The 22,052-nt window shown below is 59.4% G+C and overlaps 1 protein-coding gene across 2 annotated transcripts in view; it reads left to right on the forward strand.

Annotated features, from left to right (window-relative positions):
• Positions 1-22,052, forward strand: part of ZFYVE28 (zinc finger FYVE-type containing 28) — a 50,780-nt gene that overhangs the window by 10,674 nt on the left and 18,054 nt on the right. The window contains exons 4-7 of one of the 2 annotated variants that reach the window (XM_068975345.1): positions 298-387; positions 1,548-1,637; positions 4,454-4,555; positions 12,130-13,248. In XM_068975345.1, the coding sequence (XP_068831446.1) occupies positions 298-387; positions 1,548-1,637; positions 4,454-4,555; positions 12,130-13,248 (1,401 nt within the window). The remainder of the gene's footprint in view (positions 1-297; positions 388-1,547; positions 1,638-4,453; positions 4,556-12,129; positions 13,249-22,052) is intronic. The other variant, XM_068975346.1, reaches the window with a different exon arrangement.

Here is a 22,052-nt window from a genome sequence, read left to right on the forward strand (position 1 = left end):
CAGGGGCCCGGGGTCCCTCGCTGGCCCTGGATGCACGTGGTCACTCCCTCGTTCCCTGGAGGCAGGGGAGCCCTCTCAGAATGAGGAGTGGCAGCTCCAGGCGGGCTGCGGCCCAAAGAGGGAGGAGCTTCGGCTGAAAACAGGAGGGGTGATGCTGGGGCCTTGTTGTGAGCCCTTGAGAGGCGGCAGGGGGCTGCAGTCAGAGGGACCCCGTTTGGTTGTCTGTTAAGCCCTACAGGGCTCGGAGGCATGGCCGGGTGCCCGGGGCTGGCCCTCACCCCGTCCCTCTGCCCGCAGCTACGTGTCGGCCATGGTGCCCGTGAAGTCCCCCCGGGAGTACTACGTGCAGCAGGAGGTCATCGTGCTGTTCTGCGAGACGGTGGAGAGGTGAGGCCCCTGTGACCCGGGGGCCCAGTGCTCCCGCCACCCCGACCTGGGGGAGGGCTGCACCTGGGAAGGGCGCCGTGTCCGTGTGCCGTGTCCACCAGCCCTGGCCGCCTGCCCCCAGCCCCACAGTCCCGTTTCTCTGGGCCTGGAGGGTCGGTCCAGCAGGTGAAGCTCGCAGGGGCCAGGGGGGCTCCAGGCTCAGCCCGAGGAGCCAGGCTCCTCACCTCCTCATCCTTCTCCTGCTGCTCCTAACATTCCCACCTCCTCACTTCCTGTCCTCCACTCCTCTCTCCACCAGGCCAGGATGGAGCCCCGGCAGGCTGGGTTTCAGGGGTGATTCATCGGTAATCTAAGCATGCGTTGTTCGGGGACAGGGGTCAGATCTGAAGTCAGGGTTTATGAATAAACTAAGATTGAACCTGGAATATTCCTCATATCTGACTAGTATTTCGCTGACAGGTAAGTTTTGAACTTGCCTAATATCACATCATTGGAGAAGGGAATGGCAACCCACTCCAGTACTCTTGCCTGGAGAATCCCAGGGACAGAGGAGCCTGGCAGGCTACGGTCCACGGGGTGCCAAAGAGTCGGACACGACTGAGCGACTAAAGAACAATGATGCCACATCATGAGTTTGTTAATTATTTGAGACAGATTATTCACTCTTAGGCGTTGATAGATATTTCAAATCAGCAGTCTGTCAGACGGCGGGGAACCTTTGGTTTTGAGCACGCTGGTGCGTGCCTGCCCACACGTGCAGGGACGCCAGCTCTGTATCCCTGGAGGCGGGTGAACGCAGGAGAGTGGCTGCTGCTTCTCAGGGGCTGCTGCTGGCTCAGGGCGGCGTTCCCGCAACACCTTTACTCTGCGGTGTCGGATGGCAAGCTGCCCCCACCAGCCCCGCTTGGCGGGCACCTCTCTCGTGCTCCCCGCTTCTGTCCAGCAGTGGGTCAGGAGGTGGGAAGGTAGGGGAGGCCAAGGAGGAGCTGGGGCTCTCGGAGCGGGCTCGTGCAGCCGCCGTCCTCCGCGTGTCCACGTGTGAGGCCCGCGCGGCCGCCCTCCAGCCCCGCCTGGCCATGGTCACATGTGAGGCCCACGCGGCCGCCCTCCCAGCCCCGCCTGGCCGTGGTCACGCCTGCTCCCTGTCTCCTCCCCGCCAGGGCCCTGGGCTTCGGGTACCTGACCCAGGACATGATTGATGACTACGAGCCAGCCCTCATGTTCACCATCCCCCGGCTGGCCATCGTGTGGTGAGTGTCCCTCACGCTGCCCCGGGCGGTCGTTTTGCAGAAACCCAGGGGTGCCAGGCCCCTCTGGGTGGTGCTGAGCGGTGCTTGTACCCTGATGGTGGCCGTCCACCCGCCCCGGAGCAGTCACCGGGCGGGCCTGCCCTTGTTCCAGCAGACAAGGAGCCAGGTTTTCCAGGTGCACCCCCTCACCCTGGTGTGGGAGGGACCCCCAGCCTCGATGGGGGGACAGGTGAGCATGTCAGCCACGGGCACTCCCAGCCTGGGGAGGAGGACCTCAGGCACAGGGGACCAGCAGGGGCTGTGGGAGCCGGCTTTGCAGGGACGAGAGGCGAGGCGCCCCTGTCCCTGGGGAGGATGTGACGAGCTTGTCTGGATGATCCGCGGGGTGGCTGGGAGGCGGGGCCCGTGGGCTGAAGAGCAGGGGTCCTGGTGATGGGGCGGGAGCACAGCGATGAGGGCTGGGGAGCTCCAGGTCAGGCCTGCGGGCTCGTGGCCTCGGAGACGGCAGGGCAGCACGTGGGTTCAGGCCTAAGAACTCGGATGCGGGAGGCGCACGGTCTCGTGCTGGGCGTCTCAGAGCCACTCGGAGCCAAGGTCGGAGCTCAGGTGTTCTGGGCTTGGTCCACGGCTGTGCACCCACACCTGGACACCCAGATGGAGACTGCCTGCCCCCCCGCCAGGTGAGGGACCGGGGGCGGCTGGGGTGCCGGGCCGAGGCCCCTGGCAGGTGTGGCCATCGGTGGACTGGCCCAGGGAGAGTGGGGTGGACACGTGGGCCAGGACCGGTCCAGGCACAGGCTGCGGGGAGAACCTGCCGGGGGTGGGGGCTGAGCAGTTCCCGGGGCCCGGCCTCTGGGACATAGAGGTGTCCATAGACTGGACCACAGGGGCCTAGATGGGTCGTGTGCCACGTGCCGGACCGGTGGGCAGCGAGCTGGGCAGACGCCACTACCCGGGGATCTGGAGCAAAGAGCCTCATGTGCCCTGGAGTACAGGGAGGACCTAGGCGATGGAGACCCAGGAAGGTGGGGGGCGAGGGGCGGGGCTGGCACCCGGGGCTTCAGAGAAGCCTGAGCAGCTGCCTTGGGACGCGTGGCGTCCACCCCCGCCACACCTGCGGCTCCCCCTGGGCTCGCGGTGTGGCCTGCACCTCGCTTTTCCTGGCCTCGCTGCCTTCCCCCTGCGGGGTCTCGCCGGTGGTCTTGTGGGAAGCCAGACCCTCCCAGGAAACTCTCATCAGCTCCCGCCGTCTTAGAGGGCACCTGCTCTAAACCTGGAAGGAGGCCCTTAGGCAGCCTGCCCGTCTAAGGTCAAATGAGCGTGTTGAACAGAAGCGCGTGCTTCTGGGTCGTGCAACCATCACCACTGATTTCAGTGACCGTCGTCTCTGAAAAGAGATCACCGGCCCCTCGGCCGCCACCCGCATCCCCATCCTCCCGCCTCTCCGGAGGTTTTCCGATTCGGGATCTGGCTCACTTTTGTGTCCCTGCCCCTGGCCTGTGTCATGGAGCAGTGTCCTCCCTGCTAGTCACCCAATGTCCTTGGTGCCTGGCAGGCGGCAGCACGCAAATTCCTGCAGAATTTCATTGTATTGACCTAGCAGGACACAAAACGCGTATTTATGAAGCTTTTTCACTGAAGTTTTATTTTTAATTTATAAAAATTTGGTACGGAGGTATGTATCCAGAATTAAAGTGTGAAAGTGTTAAATCAGTCGTGTCCGACTCTTTGCGATCCCATGGACTGTAGCCCGCCAGACTCCCCTGTCCATGGGATTCTCCAGGCAAGAATACTGCAGTGGGTTGCCATTCCCTTTTCCAGGGGATCTTCCCAACCCCAGGGATCAAACCTGGGTCTCGTGCATTGCAGGCGGATTCTTTACCAACTAAGCCACCAGGGAAGCCCTATCCAGAATTTAAGGATTGGTTAAAAGTCTTGGGAATTCCCCGGTGGTCCAGAGGTTAAGAATCCCCCTTTCAATGCAGGAGAATTAAGACCCAACATGCCACAGAGCAACTAACCCTGGGTTCCCCAAACCCGCCTTTTTTTCTGTCTGTTTTCACTCTGATTTTGTGCTGTGACCAACACATTCTCCCACGAAGTCAAAGTTCTGTCTTGGGAAATTGTTCCCCAAACACACTAATTGAACCACCGCCATCTGGAAAGTCTCGCCCGGTCTATGCAGTACCCCTGAAGGACCCCGTCCCCACCGCCAAGGGCCCAGCCCTGGGGTCAGGGCTCCTGGGCTGGGGGAGGGCAGGTTGGGCCTCAGCCCCAACTCCTGCTTCTCTTTGCAGTAGGTGGTTTCAGGGCCAGTTCTCACCAACCGTGTGTCTGTGTTATATTTAAACACAAATCCGGTGTTTCCGGGCTTCCCTGGTGGCTCAGCGGTAAAGAATTTGCCTGGGTCAGGAAGATCCCCTGGAGGAGGGCGTGGCAACCCACTCCCATATTCCTGCCTGGAGAATTCTATGGACAGAGGAACCCGGTGGGCTGTGGTCTGTAGGGCTGCAGTCTGGACACGACTGAAGCGACTTAGGATGCCAGTGTTTCCACTTTGAAGGAGGCAGGTTCAGCAACAGACTTCGACACTGAGTCGGCTGACGGCAGCAGAGAAGTGTGCGGCCGTGTTTTGTGATTGTTATGATCCCCCAAACGAACACAGGCTGACCCGCTTTGAGAAGGGATGAAACCTGGGGCACCTTCACTGCTTTTTCCTAACTTATTTACAATTCGAGCTCAGAGGGAATCGCAAGCAGGAGCAGTCTGGGCCGGCCATGGGGCTGAGGCCAGGCTGGCTTTGTGCTTGGATGCAGCGGCCTCGTGGTCTACGCGGACGGACCCCTGAACCTGGACCGCAAGGTGGAGGACATGTCCGAGCTGTTCCGGCCCTTCCACACGCTGCTGCGGAAAATCAGGTGAGGGGGAGGGCGGTGTGTGCCCTTGAGCCCCTCGGGGCTGCGACTGATCCAGGGCTGACAGTGAGCTCTCTGGATGAGTCTGGTCTTGCTTTGCCGGCCGATAGCTCCAGGGTATGCGTTTCCTCCGGGCACAGCTTCAGAGCGTGGTTGCCTTTGCACTTCTCTGTGAGGCTGACTCTTCGCCTTCTGTTCACTGAGAGCCCCGGCGTTGACCTCCGTTCACCTCGGGGGTGCTGGCGTCTTCACCGCTGGCTCCGCTGTTGGGAGCGCCCTCTGACCCCCACCGCTTCTCCCCCAGAGAACAGGTGCTTGCTCTCGGCCCGTAGCCTTCAGACCCGTCCACAAACGCCCTGTCCCGAGACAGAGCCACCCTGGCTGACGGCGTGGACGCCAGGCCCCCCTCTGGTTTCTCACAGAAGCGCCTCTGTGACTGAGCGTCTCTGTGAGACCGGGGTGGGGCGGGGTGGGCAGGGCCACGCACGGCGTCCCCCTGGGCCAGGCCGCCCCCCACGTGCGCTGGACTGGGGCCCAGGCACGGGCCTCCTGCTAGTTTTCTGACTGGTTTAGGGGGTGTTGACTAGTTTAGAGGGTGTTGACTAGTTTAGGGGTGTTGACTGGTTTAGGGTGTTGACTGGTTTAAGGTGTTGACTGGTTTAGGGGTGTTGACTGGTTTAGGGTGTTGGCTAGTTTAGGGGTATTGACTGGTTTAGGGGTGTTGACTAGGGCTGTTGACTAGGGTGTTGACTGGTTTAGGGGTGTTGACTGGTATAAGGTGTTGACTAGTTTAGGGGTGTTGACTGGTTTAAGGTGTTGACTAGTTTAGGGGTGTTGACTGGTTTAGGGGTGTTGACTGGTTTAAGGTGTGGACTAGTTTAGGGTGTTGACTAGTTTAGGGGTATGGACTGGTTTAAGGTGTTGACTAGTTTAGGGCTGTTGACTGGTTTAGGGGTGTTGACTGGTTTAAGGTGTTGATTGGTTTAGGGTGTTGACTGGTTTAAGGTGTTGACTGGTTTAGGGGTGTTGACTGGTTTAGGGGTGTTGACTGGTTTAGGGGTGTTGACTGGTTTAGGGTGTTGACTAGTTTAGGGTGTTGACTGGTTTAAGGTGTTGACTGGTTTAGGGTGTTGACTAGAGTGTTGGCTAGTTTAGGGCTGTTGACTAGGGTGTTGACTGGTTTAGGGGTGTTGACTGGTATAAGGTGTTGACTAGTTTAGGGGTGTTGACTGGTTTAAGGTGTTGACTAGTTTAGGGGTGTTGACTGGTTTAGGGGTGTTGACTGGTTTAAGGTGTGGACTAGTTTAGGGTGTTGACTAGTTTAGGGGTATGGACTGGTTTAAGGTGTTGATTAGTTTAGGGCTGTTGACTGGTTTAGGGGTGTTGACTGGTTTAGGGTGTTGACTAGTTTAGGGGTGAAGCGCTCAGTTCTCCTCAGTGAACAGTGCCTCCCCTGCCCTGAGGCTCACTCTGCCCCTTCTCACCGCCCCCCACCCTCCCAGGGTGGCCTTGGCACCATCTGTGCCATCCTGTGGGCATGGTGTCCTGAGGGCCTCCCTTGGCCTTCAGCAGTGGGTCCTCCAGCCAGCAGCCCTGACCTCGACCCTTCCCCAATAAGCTCGCTTCAGGTTGGGTGGTGCCCCCAGCAATGGTGGCCTCTGTGAGCGACAGGGCCCAGCTGAGGCTCCTGTGGGGGTGGGTCGGGGGGCTCTCCTCTGAGGCTGTGTCCCTGCCACACTCTCCCTGGCCCCATCTCGGCGGACCCTGAGGTCTTTCCTCCCACCATCCCTGGTCTCCGAGAGGCCACTCGTCCCTAATTGTTGGTCCGGAACCCCAGGGCCCCCTGCCACACTCTCCCTGGGCCTGGCAGGCCTTCCTGGCTCAGGGCAGCTTTCCTCTGCTGGCCTTCTTGCCCTTCGCCCCGTCAGGAGCCAAACGCACTTTGAATCCAGGCAGGGAGGAGTGACCCGGGAGGCCCAGGGGGGTCAGTGGGCATCCTGAGCAGGACGTGGCCCTGGACCCAGAAGCTGAGTCCCTTGCCCTCTCTGGGCGCTCAGCTGGGAGAGGAGACAAGGAGCAAGGGGAGAGGGTGGACGATCCTAGGCCGGGAAGGGAAGAGCAGGCCCTGGATGGGCAGTGGCCGTGGGGGAGGGCGGACTCATGGGGTTGGGGAGGGGCCAGGTGCTGGGGACTCTGGAAGGGCAGAGTCCAGAGCCTCGGTATGGGCAACACACTCGAAACTCTAATGTGCGTGATTGGGATCGGAAGGAAAGAACAGAAAAAACGGGCAGTTTGTTGAAGCTGTATTCAGAGAAATCATGGCCAAGAGTTTTTCAAAACTGAAGAGAAATCTCTGCCCACAGATTCAGGAGACTCAGGAAAACTACACGCAAGATGGACAGAACACATACCTGGGTGTATCACAGCAAAATGGCTGAAAACGGAGGAAACCCTTGAACACAGCCAGAGGAAAGAGACATATTGCTATGAAACAAATATAAATTGATAGCTGTCTTCTCAAAAACAGTGGAGGCAGGCAATGAAATGATGTATATTTAAAGTGCTGAAAGGAAAAAGCTGACAATCAGAATTTTATGACCAGGAGAAATATTCTGCAACAATTAAGATGAAATAGTGGGCTATTCAGAAATACAAAACTAAAGAAATTTGTTATCACCAGACTGCGCATAAAGAAAAACTAATTGCAGTTCTTTTGACAAAGGAAAAAAATCCCAGATGGAAATATGGGTGCACAGGAGAGACTTAAGACCTTGATGTGAATTAATATAAACAAATAAGGGCTGTACAAAATAATTATAATGTCTTAGGAAGTTTGACTTATGCATAGCATAGTTTAACATTTGAAAATAAAGTCAATGTCTTTCTATATTAATTTTTAAAAAGGAAGAAAAACCAAATCATTTTGAAAGTTAGAGAAAAAGAATTTGAAAAATTCAACACCTATTTTAATCAAAACATCTCTTAGCAAATTAGGAATAGAGTGACATTTTCTTAATCTAATAAAAGATACACTCACACGTATGCACACACTTATGAAACGGGACGCTTACCTAACAGCTTATATAGAAATTAACTCAAAATGGATCAGTGATCTAAATGTAAGAGCTAAAACTACAAAATTATGAGAAAACATAGGACATAAGCCCATGACATTACACTCGGCAGTGGTTTCTTGGATGTGATGCCAAAGTCACAGGTAACAGAAGAAAAAATAGACACACTAGACTTTGCGAAAATTTCAAAATTTTGTGCCTCAAAAGACACTACAACAGAGTAAAAAGGCAGCCCACGGAATGGGAGAAAATATTTGCATATCATGTATCTGTTAAGGGACTAATACCTAGAATGTGTAGGAAACTCCTAAAACTCGACACCAGGAACAGCAACAAATACACAACCCAATTAAAAATGGGCAAAGGACGTGAATAGACATTTGTCCAGAGAAGATGACCAATAAGCACATGAATAGATGCTCAACCCGATCGTCAGGGAGACGCAAATCCAAACCTCACACCCGTGAGGAAGGCTACTATCAAAACAGAACAAAAACTAGACAGCAACAAGCGCTGGTGAGGATGTGGGGAAATTGGAACTCTTGGGAACCACTGGCGGGAATGTAAAATGGTGCAGCTGCCGTGGAGGTTCCTCAAAATACTAAAAGAGACCTACCATGAGATCTGGCAATTCCTCTTCTGGCTTTCTACCCAAGAGCATTGAAAGTACATCTTGAAGAGATATTTGTGCACTTGTGTTCACCGCAGCGTCATTCACAGCAGCTAAGACGTGGAAGCAACCGTTGACAGATGAGCGCGTAAGCACGGCGCGCTCCAGCCTTACTCCGGGATGTTGTTTAGCCTTGAAAGGGAAGGGGATTACAGCACGTGCGCGACAGGGATGGACTGTGAGGCCATGCTCTGCGACACGAGCCAGTCGCAGAGGCGGTGCGCGAGCCCACTGACACAAGTTCCCCAGCGTCCGCGAGGTGACAGAGACGGAAAGCATAAACGGTGGTTGTCTGGGGCTGGAGGGAGTGGATAACGTCTCATGGGGACAGAGGTTTAGTTTTACAAGATGAAGCGCTAGGGGATGGAGGCGCAGCAATATGAATATATTTAATACTGCTGAAAATGAAAGTCACTCAGTCCTGTCCAGTTTTGCGACCCCCATGGACCACATAGTCCATGGAATTCTCCAGGCCAGAATATTGGAGTGGGTAGCCTTTCCCTTCTCCAGGGGAGTCTCCCCAGCCCAGGGATTGAACCCAGGTCTCCCACATTGCGGGCGGATTCTTTACCCGGTCAGCCACCGGGGAAGCCCTGGCGAACACCACTGAACTGTCCCTTAAAACAGTTAAGGTGGTAAGTTTCATGTTACATGTATTTTATCACAACAAAAAAATTTAAGTGTTATTTACAATAGTGTCAATAACTGTTAATCACTTAAGCATAAATCTGAGATGTCTGAGACCTCTACTGAGAGTTACAAAATGTTTTTGACCCCAAATTTTAAAGACCTAAGTAAATAGCTGCTCCATCTTCAGGGAGTGGAAAACTCAATGCCAAGAGGATATCAGTGATTCTCAAATTAATCTCTGAGTTCAATGAAACCTCACACAAAATCCCAGGAGGCTTTTTCTTTTGTGGAACTCGACAAACTAATTCTAAAATTCACATAGAAAGGCACAGGGCCTGGAATAGCCAAGAAAAAAAAAATTGCTGGAGAAAAAGGGCAAAGAAGAATATCATTGCTCTGTTCTGCTCTGAGTTGCGTTTGGGTAGTTTCCACAGGTGGGGAAGGTGACGGCGTACACTCCAGTGCTCTCACCTGGGGATCCCAGGGACGGCAGAGCCTGGTGGGCTGCCGTCCATGGGGTCACGCAGAGTCGGACACAGCTGAGTGCCTTCACTTTCACTTTTCACTTTCATGCATTAGAGAAGGAAATGGCAACCCACTCCAGTGTTCTTGCCTGGAGAATCCCAGGGACGGGGGAGCCTGGTGGGCTGCCATCCATGGGGTCGCGCAGAGTCGGACACGACTGAAGTGACTTAGCAGCAGCAGCAGTTTCCACAGACGGTGCTGGTGTGACCAAGCTTGTGAACATACGTGTGCATTTCTGCTGAGTGTCCTTCATAAAACAAGGGCACAGTTGGGAGACAGTCCCTGTCATAAACTGTAGTCATGCTGGCAGAGGCGCGGTGCGCAGGGCCTTTGACGGAACAGAGGGTGGAGAGCGACCAGCACACCCTTCACGCCAGGGATGACGGCAGGACCGTGGAGAGTGGCTGGCTTTTCCCAGTGCACAGCTGAACCAGTAACATCCACACAAGGAAGAAGATCCTTAATACACTCAAATGTGCTCACTTGCTCAGTCGTGTCCGACTCCTTGTGACCCCATGAACTGTAGCCCATCAGGCTCCTCTGTCCATGGAATTTTCCAGGCAAGAATACTGGAGTGAATTGCCATTTCCTTCTCCAGGGGGATCTTCCCAACCCAGGGATTGAACCCGCATCTCTTGCGTCTCCTGAATTGGCAGGCGGATTCTTTACCGCTTGCGCCAGCTGGGAAGTTACTACACTGGGGAGTATGTCAATTTTAGGTTGATTGCAAGCACAAAGGTGAAAAGTAAGTCAACGCTTTCAGAGGGAGAAACTGGGTACCTGTTTGTGCTCTTCGAGCAGGCAGAGACTCCTTCAACAGGGCACAGAAACACCGACCACGGAGAGACACATGACATATTCAGCCTGACCGAAATTAGAAACTGGAGTTTGTTCAAAGGCACCATTAAGAGAGAAGGCCGAAGAGCTGGAGACGACACCCAGTGAAGAACCTGGATCCAAAATTACACAAAGAGCTCCTGTCAATCGGTAAGAAGAGTTAGCCCAACAACAATGGGTGGAAGTTCTGAGCAGGCACTTGAGAGGGTCTCCAGGGGTCGGTCGGCATGCGGACGGGGCACGGCCTCCCAAGTGAGCAGGCTAAAGTGATTGGAAGCCACAGTGAGGAATGCGCTGCGCGCTCAGCAGAGAGGAGGACGTGGAGACTGAGTGCCCTGGGCTCTGGGCGGGGACCTGCTCTTTCCTCGGCACCCTGGCTTCAGAAACGCACCCCCGCGGCCCCCCGGACAGGGGCTCAGAGATGCGGGTCCCGCAGCCAGGACCCTTGGGGTGTAGAACAGCTTCAGAGGAGACCTGCGGGGCGTTTCCACCGGGAGAAAGGGATTTAGGATGACTACACGTCTCACCGGAGAGGGCTGCCAGGGCTGGCGCGGCGAAACAGCAGCTAATCCGGTTGAATTTGAATTTCAGATACACGGTAATACTTTATTACAGGAAATATGTCCCCAGTGGGGGCCATTTGGGACATACTTACTCTAAAAACTGTTCATACACTTTTTAAGTGTTTGTTGGGACTTTCCTGGTGGTCCGGTGACTTAAGACTCCAGGCTTCCAATGCAGGGGGCCTGGGTTTGGTCCCTCGTCAGGGAACTAGATCCCACAGGTCTCAACATCCCACATGCTGCACCAAAGATCAAAGTTAGCCACAACTAAGACCCAGCATAGCCAAATAAATACAAATAAACTTTTTTCAAAAAAAGCCACTTCTTTTTTAAAAAAGCCTTTGTTGTTTCCCTGAAGTTCCTATGTGACTGGGTGTCCAGTGTCTCTTCTGGCGCCTCCTCACACATCCAGCGCCGGCTGACAGCCTGCCGCGCAGGCTGCGGAGCAGTGCGGAACGTAGAGGTGGCGGGCCCGGGAGCAGGGCGGGCCACGGAGTCCATCTACCTGTAGAGAACAGGCGTGATCACTGCAGGGGCCATGGGGTGGTCACGGCAGGGAGTGACGGTGGGGGAGGGCCGCGTGGGGGCTCCTGGGAGCACGGTGAGTGCTGTACTTCTTGATCTGAGTGCTGCTTGCAGAGTGTGTTCAGCTTATGAAAGCCCACAGCTGAGTGGTTCTGAGACATGGGACCTGTAGGACCCACACTGGGCTCATCCCGGTGGGTGGCATTAGACCCACTCCACCTGGAGTCCAGTGCCGCTTCCTCCAGGGAGTCTCCGGGTTTGCTGGAGCCTCCTGGCGGGCGCGTTCCTCTGCTGCCGCCGCTGCTGTGATTGCATTTCCATTTTCGCTCCTATCTGTTTGTCGTCTGCGTCTTCCTTACAGAGCTCACATGGGCAGGGGCCATGCCAGTCTTCCTATGTGTCACCCTGGGCCTGGCACAGAGACAGTGCTCAGGAGTATTTGTTGAACCAAAGGATGAAAACCTATATGTTAAACCACATGTATCTTTTTGCTAGCAGAAGGTTTTACTAATGCAGTTACCACTGAGAATCAGGGCTTTCTTGTTTTTCAGCAAGAAGCTTCAGAATCTCATTTTTAAGGAAGAGCGCGTTCTAGAATCAGTCCGCCACCCCAAAGGACTGTTGTCCTGACCCGAGGCCCCCGAGACCCTGGAGGCATCGACACCTTGGGGGGATCACTGCAGGCACCACTGGGGACTGGCGGGGGGTCGCTTCAAGGACCCTCACCCTTCCTTTGTGCCTCGGCCCTTGTAGGGATTTGCTGCAGACCCTGACTGAGGAGGAGCTGCACACGCTGGAGCGGAACCTCTGCATTTCCCAGGACGTGGAGTTGCCCGTCCGGGCCGACGCCCCGGCGCCCCCGGCCCTGGCCCCGGCCGAGCCCAGACGCGCGGACGCGGAGCTGGCCTGCTCGGTCCAGAACGACGACCAGGAGCTGGAGCAGCTCAGCCGCCTGGTGCACAGCGCAGGGGACGCCATGGCCTCGCTGCTGTCCCCGCCCAGCGCCGGCCCGTCCCCCGCCCACAGGCCGGGCGCGTCTGCCAGCCCCCGCGGGCGGGCGTCCCCGGGCCGCGCGCAGCTGCCCCCCGCCGGCGACGAGGAGGAGGGGAGGGTGTTCTTCATGGAGGACGTGGACGGGGCGGCCGAGGCCCCGGGCGGCGGCGTCGACCCCCAGGAGACGGGGGAGGGCCGAGAGGCGCGGGTCGCCTCGCCGGCTTCGGCCAAGCGGGAGGACTCGAGCAACAGCAAGAGCGCCGAGGGCGCCGCGCCGCGGGCGGCGGCCCCCGCCTCCTGCCCCTGCCTGGACTCGCGGCCGCACCTGGACGGCTGGGAGGCGGGCGCGGAGCACGCCGAGACGGCCGAGCTGATCGCCCACCGGACCGGGGGCATGAAGCTGTCGGCCACCGTCATCTTCAACCCCAAGTCGCCCGCCTCCCTGGACTCCGCCCTCGCCCACCCGGGAGTCCCGGGAAACGGCGGCCCCGCGGCGGCCGAGGGCACGGCGGGCGGCCCCCACAGACTCAGCGCCACGGCCACCAACTGCCTCCTGAACTCCTGCGTCTGCTGCGCGGGCTGCGCGGGCGCCGGCGAGGACGCGGCCGCCCAGAGTCTGCGGGGCAAGTGCGGCTCGGGCGGCGTCATCCGCTCCGCCAAGGTGGGCGCCAAGGGCTCCGCCGCGGGGCCGCTGGAGGCCCTGCCCGCGGGCGCCCCGGACCCCGCGCCCTCCGAAGACGCCCCCGGCAGGCCGGAGCCCGGAGCCCCTGCTTCCGACAAGTGCCTGGCACACAGCTCAGGGCCCCCGGGGGACGCGGCGCACAGCCTGTGCGGAGGGGTTGACGGCTCCCGCCAGCAGGAGGAGGCCCCGCAGGAGCAGCCCCCGCCCCCGGCGGGCCCCAGGTAAGGGCCGCCGGCCTCAACCTCTGCTCGGTTTAGCGGCGTCAGGCCCCCCTGCGCGCACGCGCCCGCCCCCTGAGTCCCACCGAGAAGTGTCCCCAGGGGCCTAGGCCGCCTCGTTTCTGGCCTTACCGGCGCCTCCCGGCGAGTGCGGGCAGCGCCAGGCCCCGGTTAGCCCCTCCGCACCGCTGTGCCCCGCGTGGCCCCATGGCCCGGGGCCTAGCGCCCCCCTGACTGGCGCCACTGCTCCCCTGGCCGCAGTTAGCTGCACTAATTCGCAGCCTGGGCATGTGGCCCCGGGGCCGCGGTGGGATCCTGAGACCCGCCCCTGCCCCCAGCAGACCCTCGGCAGGGTTCCCAAGGGTCCCTTTGTCTCCCCCTGCGGCTACTGAGCAGGCGAAGCGGGCGGGCTGGGCAGGAGGGGCCCTGGCACCCACACGCCTTCCGTCGCCACGCCACAGCCTGGGCTTCGACTGAGTAGAGTAGATCCAGCCAGCACGGCCCACGCCCACCGTATGCCCCCCCATCCTGGGCTTCAAGGAAGGAGGTCCACACATGGCCATCCCTCTGCCCTCTCCCAGGAACCTGGCCCCGAGGCTCCCATCCTGGCTGCACTGTGTCTGACGGGAGTTGGGGGGTGGAGAGGCCCCCACCCGCGGCCGTGGGAGCCATGCAGGGAAGGAGGCTGGACACCAGGGGAGGGGTCTCTGGGCGCAGGGGCAGACGCCCTGTAGGCGCCCCTCCCTAGAGCTGCAGGTCCTCCCGGCAGCAGGCAGGGGGCTGGCAGGACCCCTGGGGGTCAGGGCCGCTCTCCTCTCTTCCCGTGCGGAACTCTGCTGCTCTGTGCCAGCCTTTCCTGTGTGGGCATCACCCCCCGGCCCCTGGCAACCAGGAGTCTACTCTGTGGCTCCGTGCATTCGCCTGTTCTGGACTCTCCACAGGAGCAGAGTCACTCATCGTGTGAGCTTTTGTGCCCAGCTTTCTTTGCTGAGCATCGTGTCGTCAAGGCCCACCCTGTGAAGGGCTGTCACGGGCGTCCCAGCCTGCTTCCCGTGGCCGCCTCTCCTCCAGGGGGACCACGCTGGGCTCGTGCGTCTGGGGTGTGTGCTGTGGTCCCTGCCTGGGTGTTGTGAGCGCTGTCGCTGTGACTGCGCTTGTGTGTGGTCGTGTGAGTCGGTTCTCTGGGTGTCCTCCGGAGTAGAGCTGGCGCCTCACACGGGCCCTCTACGCTCCAGGGTGCTGTCCCTGGCATCTTTCATCGCCTGGTCGTGTGCGAGGCTCCTGTTTCTCCACACCCTCACCGACGTGTCGTCTAAGATGTTTTAACCAGTTCTTTTGACCTTTTGGGCACATCCCTCTAGAAGATAGAGCCGAGTGACTGCTTCCGAGTCACTTGACATCATTCTGTCTGTAAAGTCATGCTCCAAATCTTACCCACAATAGGTTAATTTGTTCAGTTTGGCATGAGACGTAGAGATATTCCCATTTGCATTTCACTTTATAATTATGTGAAATGTTTGCATGGTTCCCAGACAAATTTATAAAATAAGTTATACCCAGAGAAATCTGTTTCTCCTTATTCTCCCCGGGCTCTAAAGTTACCGTTTTCAAATTTTTTACAGCTTATAAAAAACAGAAGCAAGGATGTATATACAGAGAGAGACATAGACACACACACAGAGACATCGACACACACACGCACACACAGATAGTGTCTTCCCCTCCTGTTCTTTGGCAGAGGGCCTCATCCCTCCCACTGTGCTTTCCTGACCCTCTAGTCTGCAGGCCCATCCGTGGCAGTTTCTAGAGACAGCCTCGTGGTCACTTTTGGCCACGTAGGACCGCACCGTGTGGCTGGATCACCGTGCAGTCAGGCCCTGCTGTTTCTAGTCTCGTTTCTACAGACGGCGCTGCAATGAACAGCTTCTGATGAGGCCCTTGTTTAGGGCCAGGCCTGGCCTCATCGCGTCCAGTGGGACAAATTATTGCCCACGACCCAGGGACAGTGTCCTCCCTTGGGGCCTCTGACTCAGTGGCTCAGAGCTGATCGGTGAGTGAATCGTTTTTTGCAAGGGTGATATGAAACCATCACAGATTCTTTGACAGGACACACGGACCTTTCAGTTTCTGATTCCCCCCTTTTCTTGCTCTGTGTCTAGGTTGGAATCCCCTCCTGTTTTCCTGACGTGTCCCATCCTGAACACTGCTCATTCACGTCTCCCGGCAGCTCCCAGACCTCCCCTGGCTTGGCGCAAACGTGGAATTCTGCCGAGCTGAGAAGAGGAAGCTGCCTCCAGGGAGCCCTCGAGAGGCACTGCCGTCTCCCAAGGAAGCGTTTCCTGCAGATGTTGAAGCCTGTGGGCCGCGGAGTGAGGGGCCGGTGGGCAGGACCGTGGACAGCGGCGCCCGGGTCCCTGCGCTGCGCTGGGAACCGAGTCAGCAGGTGGCGCCCATCCCCGCCGCGGGCAGCGCCGACCGGGCATATCGTTCATTCATGTCACAGGCGGGCGGCTGGATGACTGAGCCAGCTGCGGGAGAGGTGGTCTGACCTCGCGGAGCGTGATCTGACTCGAGTGGTTGGGACAGAGAGACAGACAGACACAGGTGATCACCCTCTTGGCAGGATCACTAGACGTCAGATGCCGAGGTTGCTGGTGCCGCTTGGTGGTGGCAGTGCCGTCTGAGTGCAGCTCCTTGTGGACGGGCTCACGTCTGCCTCGGGTGACCCCCTCCCCCCGGCAGAGGGAGAGACGGAGCCGCGAGGAGGCCGGCACCCCGCTTGGGTCCAGGGCGCCAGCCAGGGTCCCCCGACCTGCCTGAGCGAGAGCCCGTCGGCCCAGCAGCGTCCTCCTCCCTGGTCGTCCCTCGGCCGGGACGAGCCGTCGTCTCAGGTTGACCGTGAGGCCGGCCGGTCCACCAGGTGCCCCTGTGGCCCTGCCACGCGCGGCAGGACAAGTGACCACGGGTGCGGCCCCGTGTGCGAGTAAGGCGGGTGCAGCCTCAGGCCGCTGTGCCACCTTCAAGCAGGGCTCCCTGAGCCACGGCCACCTCTCTGCTTTCAGGACCAAGCGCCCAGTGGCCGCCCGGAGCGTTGTCTGCCTCTCGAGCAGCCCCTGGCCTCTGGGTGGAAGGGCAGGGCTGCCGGGGAGCAGACACAGGCCCGCAGGTGGGTCCTGGAGCAAGGCCCAGGCCAGGAGGACCCCACACGACCCCCAGCCCACTGCACACAGGCCAGTTCCCCTGCTGCCCAGGGCAGGGGACGGTGCCCCTGGCAGAGTCCTGGGCAGAGTGTTCCAGAGCCAAGTGTCGTTCAGCTCTTCTCTTTCTACACCTTTTTCATCCCCTTTCAGTGCTCAAAGATTAACCGTAGAACTCAGCACGCTTAAAAGCTTGCTATCCTCCATCTAGACGCTCCTCCTCATCCAGAACCTTCCACATCCTCGAGCCAGCAGGAGAGCTCATTGTCTCGAAGATGGAAACTCGCCCTGACTCAGGTCTGCTCCATCTTTTCTGTGGACACTTCACTAAAGTGCGCTTACAGCCTTCCGCCTCCTTGAAGGGGCTTCCCAAGTGGCTAAGGGGGCCAAGAGTCTGCCTGCAATGCGGGAGGCACAGGAGACTCGGACTGGATCCCCGAGAGGGCAGGACCCCCTGGAGGAGGGCGTGGCTGCCCACTGCAGTACTCTTGCCTGGAGGAGAACCTGGTGGGCTGCAGTCCATGAAGTGGCAGAGAGTCAGACACGACTGAAGCGACCAAGCACGCACGCCTTCTTGAAAGAACATCGACTTTCTTGTTTCTGATTATGATTGTGGCCCATTGTGGTTCATTGTAGAAGCTTATGGAAGCATAAAAAAGAGTAAAAGAAGGAAATAAAAACCGTTCCAAATTGGATGATGAGCAGTTTTATTTTTTTTCACTGAATATTATCTTATGATCATTTATCTGAAAAATTCATTAAAACACAATATTCATAGAATTGTACTCTGTCATAAGGACACGTTAATTGTTTCCGTGTTTTATCCATGTGCGGTTAGCCTGTGGTCCCTGTCCCTAAGATCCTGCCTCTGCCTCTTGGAACCGGCCATTAGCCGTCGAGTCCCCCCGGCGAAGGCAGGGCTGCACCTCCCTTGGGCGGTGACTGTGCCCCGCAGCACAGCCAGGACCCCCAGGCTGCCTGGCTGTCTTGGGAGGCAGAATGGAGTCGGACGCTCTGGTTCCTTCTCTGTGGTGGTCGTGTCCCTGCGTGCTTCCTCCTGTTGGGCTTCCTTCTGGCTGGGGTCTTTCCTGCAGCTAGCTTTCCTCAGTTTGTTACTTGCCCTTTGGCCTTATTTGTTGATGCCATTTAAAATATTAATTTTATGTATTTATTATTTATTTTGGCTGTGCTGGGTGTTTGCTGCTGCGTGGCCTTTTCTCTAGTTGCGGAGAGCGGGGACTACTCTCCTGCTGCGGTGCGAGAGCGTCTCCTGGCGGGGGCTCCTCCTGTTGCTGAGCACGGGCGCTAGGTCTCACGGGCTTCAGTCGCAGTGACCCACAGGCTCAGTATCTGCGGTTTTAGAGCGCAGGCTCAGCAGCTGTGGCTCCTGGGCTCCAGAGCGCAGGCTCAGCAGCTGGGACTCCCAGGCTCCAGAGCGCAGGCTCAGCAGCTGGGACTCCCAGGCTCCAGAGCGCAGGCTCAGCAGCTGTGGCTCCTGGGCTCCAGAGCACAGGCTCAGCACCTGGGGCTCCAGAGTGCAGGCTCAGCACCTGGGGCTCCAGAGTGCAGGCTCAGGAGCTGTGGCTCCTGGGCTCCAGAGCGCAGGCTCAGCAGCTGGGGCTCCCGGGCTCCAGAGCGCAGGCTCAGCAGCTGTGGCTCCCAGGCTCCAGAGCGCAGGCTCAGCAGCTGGGGCTCCAGAGCACAGGCTCAGCAGCTGGGGCTCCAGAGCACAGGCTCAGCACCTGGGGCTCCAGAGTGCAGGCTCAGGAGCTGTGGCTCCTGGGCTCCAGAGCGCAGGCTCAGCAGCTGGGGCTCCAGAGCGCAGGCTCAGCAGCTGGGGCTCCCGGGCTCCAGAGCGCAGGCTCAGCAGCTGTGGCTCCTGGGCTCCAGAGCACAGGCTCAGCAGCTGGGGCTCCAGAGCGCAGGCTCAGCAGCTGGGGCTCCAGAGCGCAGGCTCAGCAGCTGGGGCTCCAGAGTGCAGGCTCAGGAGCTGTGGCTCCTGGGCTCCAGAGCGCAGGCTCAGCAGCTGGGGCTCCAGAGCGCAGGCTCAGCAGCTGTGGCTCCTGGGCTCCAGAGCACAGGCTCAGCAGCTGGGGCTCCCGGGCTCCAGAGCGCAGGCTCAGCAGCTGGGGCTCCTGGGCTCCAGAGCGCAGGCTCAGCAGCTGGGGCTCCTGGGCTCCAGAGCGCAGGCTCAGCAGCTGGGGCTCCTGGGCTCCAGAGCACAGGCTCAGCAGCTGGGGCTCCAGAGCGCAGGCTCAGCAGCTGTTGCTCCCGGGCTCCAGAGCGCAGGCTCAGCAGCTGTGGCTCCTGGGCTCCAGAGCACAGGCTCAGCAGCTGGGGCTCCTGGGCTCCAGAGCGCAGGCTCAGCAGCTGTGGCTCCCGGGCTTAGTTAGGCCAGAAGAAGATCCCACGTGGGATCTTCCCAGACCAGGGTTCCAACCCGTGTTTCCTGCGTTGGCAGGTGGGCTCTTTGCCACTGAGACATCAGGGAGGCCCTGTGGATGTCTTGATTTCTAGATCCTTTAGTTAAACTTATGAGCACTCTAGAGCTTCATGCCCTCCACCTCTCTCGTTCCTCTCCACCCCAAGGCTGGGGGACATTCCCCTCATGCCCCCCGGCTCTCTGGGTTTGCCTCTGCTCTCCCCTGCGTGGTGAGAAGCCCAGGCTGGTGTGTCTTCTGGGGCCATCTGCACCCCCCGGAGAGGGTGGGGCGGTCGGGGCTGCTGCCGTTGTAATGCACGGACAGGCCCGCCGGGTGCGGGCCAAGGGCCGTGGCGCCCCGGAAGGCCGGGTCTGCCCTGCATCTCTGAGGCCCGTGGCTGGTGGTGCCTGTCCTCCCTGCTTGGGGCGTCCCCGGCGGCCCTTTGGGGTGGAGTGACAGGACTCCGGCAGGCAGGCCTCTGGCCACGTGCTCCTCCCTCGCTGAGTGCGTGGGTGGCCAAGGGTGGGCCCTGGGGTCGCCTACCCCGGGGGCCTGTTGGCCCTTGGTGCTTCCCTGCGGACCGTGGTCCAGGGAGGGAGGTGCCTGTGGGCTGCTGGTCACCCGCCTTCCTGAGCCTCAGTTTCACCATCTGCAAACAGCTGATAGCAGTCCCCAGTGCGTGTGGCGCCGTGAGGAGGTGCCATAAGGGACCCATCCCTCGTCCCTCCCCGTCTCAGCGGCCTGGTTGCGCGTCTGCGTCGCTCTCTGCCGCCCTGCGTCTTCCCCTCGCTGGGCTCCGCGGGCCAGGTCCCTGGCTGCCAGCCATCCTGACCGCCCTCCCCGCGCTCGCCCAGCCTCTCGCTCCCTGGCCTTGCCTCCACTTCCTCTCGCCCCTGAGCGTGGTGACAGCAGGACAGGGTGACCGACATGTCGCCCCAGTGTTTCTCCCGAGCAGACGGCTCTGCACCCCCACAGTGGGTGCCGTCTTCCTCTTTCCTGCGGCCTGGGTCCGGGTGGGGACCGCAGGGGCCTGGGGGTGTCCTGGGTCCACCCCTGAGCAGTGGTGACTGCAGAGAGGAGGCCGTACGCTGAGTACCCCGGAGCCACTGGCTGCTTCCCCACACAGAGGGGACTGCCGTGTGCCTGTCCCTGGGAGCCCTCCCCGAGGCCCACAGCTGCCGTTCTGACCTGCTGGGTCCACGCATCGCTGAAGCCCCTTTGCCTCCGGCAGAGGGAGTCATAGCCTCACGTTAGGGCCACCGCTGTCCACTGGCCCCTGCGGCCTGGAAGGATGCGCTTCCTTCTCCAGCTTCTGGTGCTGGCCGTTGGGGCTGTGGGGGGCATGTCCTGCACCCAGGGTACGGGGTGGGTAGCCCAGGCTTGGCATGGTGGGCACAGGGCCCAGCCTGGCCTGCCTGACCACTCCATGAGCCGGGGCTCGGGGGCACGGCCTGGCCCTGCCCACCCCTTTGTGGAGGGGGGACCACCTCTGGGGTGTGGTGACAGGGTGGGCCTGGGTCTAACTCCAGCCAGTCCTGGAAGCTGTGTGACTCTAGGTGCCCCCTGCCCGCCCACTGCCCGGTTCCCTCCCTCCCGGGCCTGCACATCACTGCCCCCGGGTCACAGAGCCATTCTGGGGCTGGGTGGCGGGCCCGAGACTGGAACCCACGGCAGCTGTCCCCGCCGCCACACGGAGCCCTGGAGTCTCCCACCCACGTCCTGGCTCTGGAAGCAGACACAGGAATGATCGAGCAGTTTAAAAACAGAGGAGAACCTGGAATTAATTAGCCTGTTGAAAACCAGATTAGGCCTTGCGATGGTCATCGAATGAACTGTTCACAAATGCAGGGACCCCGAGGAGGGGAGACGGGGGGTGCTGGGAGACTGGGGCTGCCGCACATGCATCAGGTGGGTAACTACTGACAGCTGTGCAGCTCGGGGGCTCCAGCTCATGCGCTGCGGTGACCCGTCCTGAGTGGGAAGCGCCTGAGGGTGAGTGGACATACGTGTGCACGTGACTGGCCCCCTTTGCTGTGCAGCGGAAGCCAGCACAAGGCCGTGACGCGGCGATGCTCCAACAAGAAACGTTTAAAAACCACTGGTTCCCAAGTGACGGGGCCATGCCGGCCCACCTGGGGTGAGCGTGCGGAGCCAGGCTGAGTGGGTGGGGGGCCCGAGGGGCAGCGCTGGGTGCGGGGATCCCCGGGAGGGGCCTGCCCTTCTCCTAGACGGGGCCTCCCCAGTGTCTGGCTTTCTAACTAACTCGCAGCCGATGGTGAGCTGCCGTGCTCTGGGCCCGGAGGCAGACCTGGCCTGGGCCGCAGCCACCGTGGGGGGCCAGGACTGAATCCAGGCCGCCAGGACGGCTCCTGCCAGCGCTGGCCTGGGAGACCCCTGGGTTCACACGAGGCTCCTCCCGCCAGCTGGCCGCCTCCTGGCGCCCCAGACCCTGATGGAGGGGGCGAAGGAGGGCAGACAGGAGAGAGGGGGTGGGGGCCCCCAGGGGGCTTTGTAGGGCAGGTTGGGGGACAGGTCTTTTCCGAGAGGAAGCCTCAGCGTCAGAGGCACTACCATGGAAGCGCAGCGGGGACACGGCCTGGTGCTTGACGTGGTTTCCAGCAGCTTTACTGAGATGCAACCGTCATTTGATTGACGGCGGTGCACGAGCGCCCGCTGCTCGGCGTGGCCAGGCCTGTGGCCCAGCACTGCTCTGGGCTGCGGGGGCTATCTCGTGCCCTGGTGTGGGTGCCGTCTTGTGCCCTGGCTGTGGGTGCCGTCTCGTGGCAGCGGCAGTGGTGGTGTGCGTTTCCTCGAGGACGCGTGGTGCCGCATCTTTCTGTGAGCTTGCCAGCCCCTGCCTGCGCTCTCTCGTGTTCTACGGTGAGCATCAGCGTGTGTTCTTTTGCTGTGCCTCTTAATTTGTTGTGTCCTTACTGTTTTGAGAGTTCTTTCTGTTCAGTTCAGTTTAGTTGCTCAGGCGTGTCCGACTCTTTGCAGCCCCATGGACTGCAGCACACCAGGCTTCCCTGCCCATCACCAACTCCTGGAATCTACTCAAACTCATGTCCATTGAGTCGGTGATGCCATCCAACCATCTCATCCTCTGTCGTCCCCTTCTCCTGCCTTCAATTTTTCCCAGCATCAGGGACTTTTCCAATGAGTC

The sequence above is a fragment of the Capricornis sumatraensis genome, chromosome 7 (assembly GCF_032405125.1).
Source record: "Capricornis sumatraensis isolate serow.1 chromosome 7, serow.2, whole genome shotgun sequence".
NCBI lineage: Eukaryota > Metazoa > Chordata > Mammalia > Artiodactyla > Bovidae > Capricornis > Capricornis sumatraensis.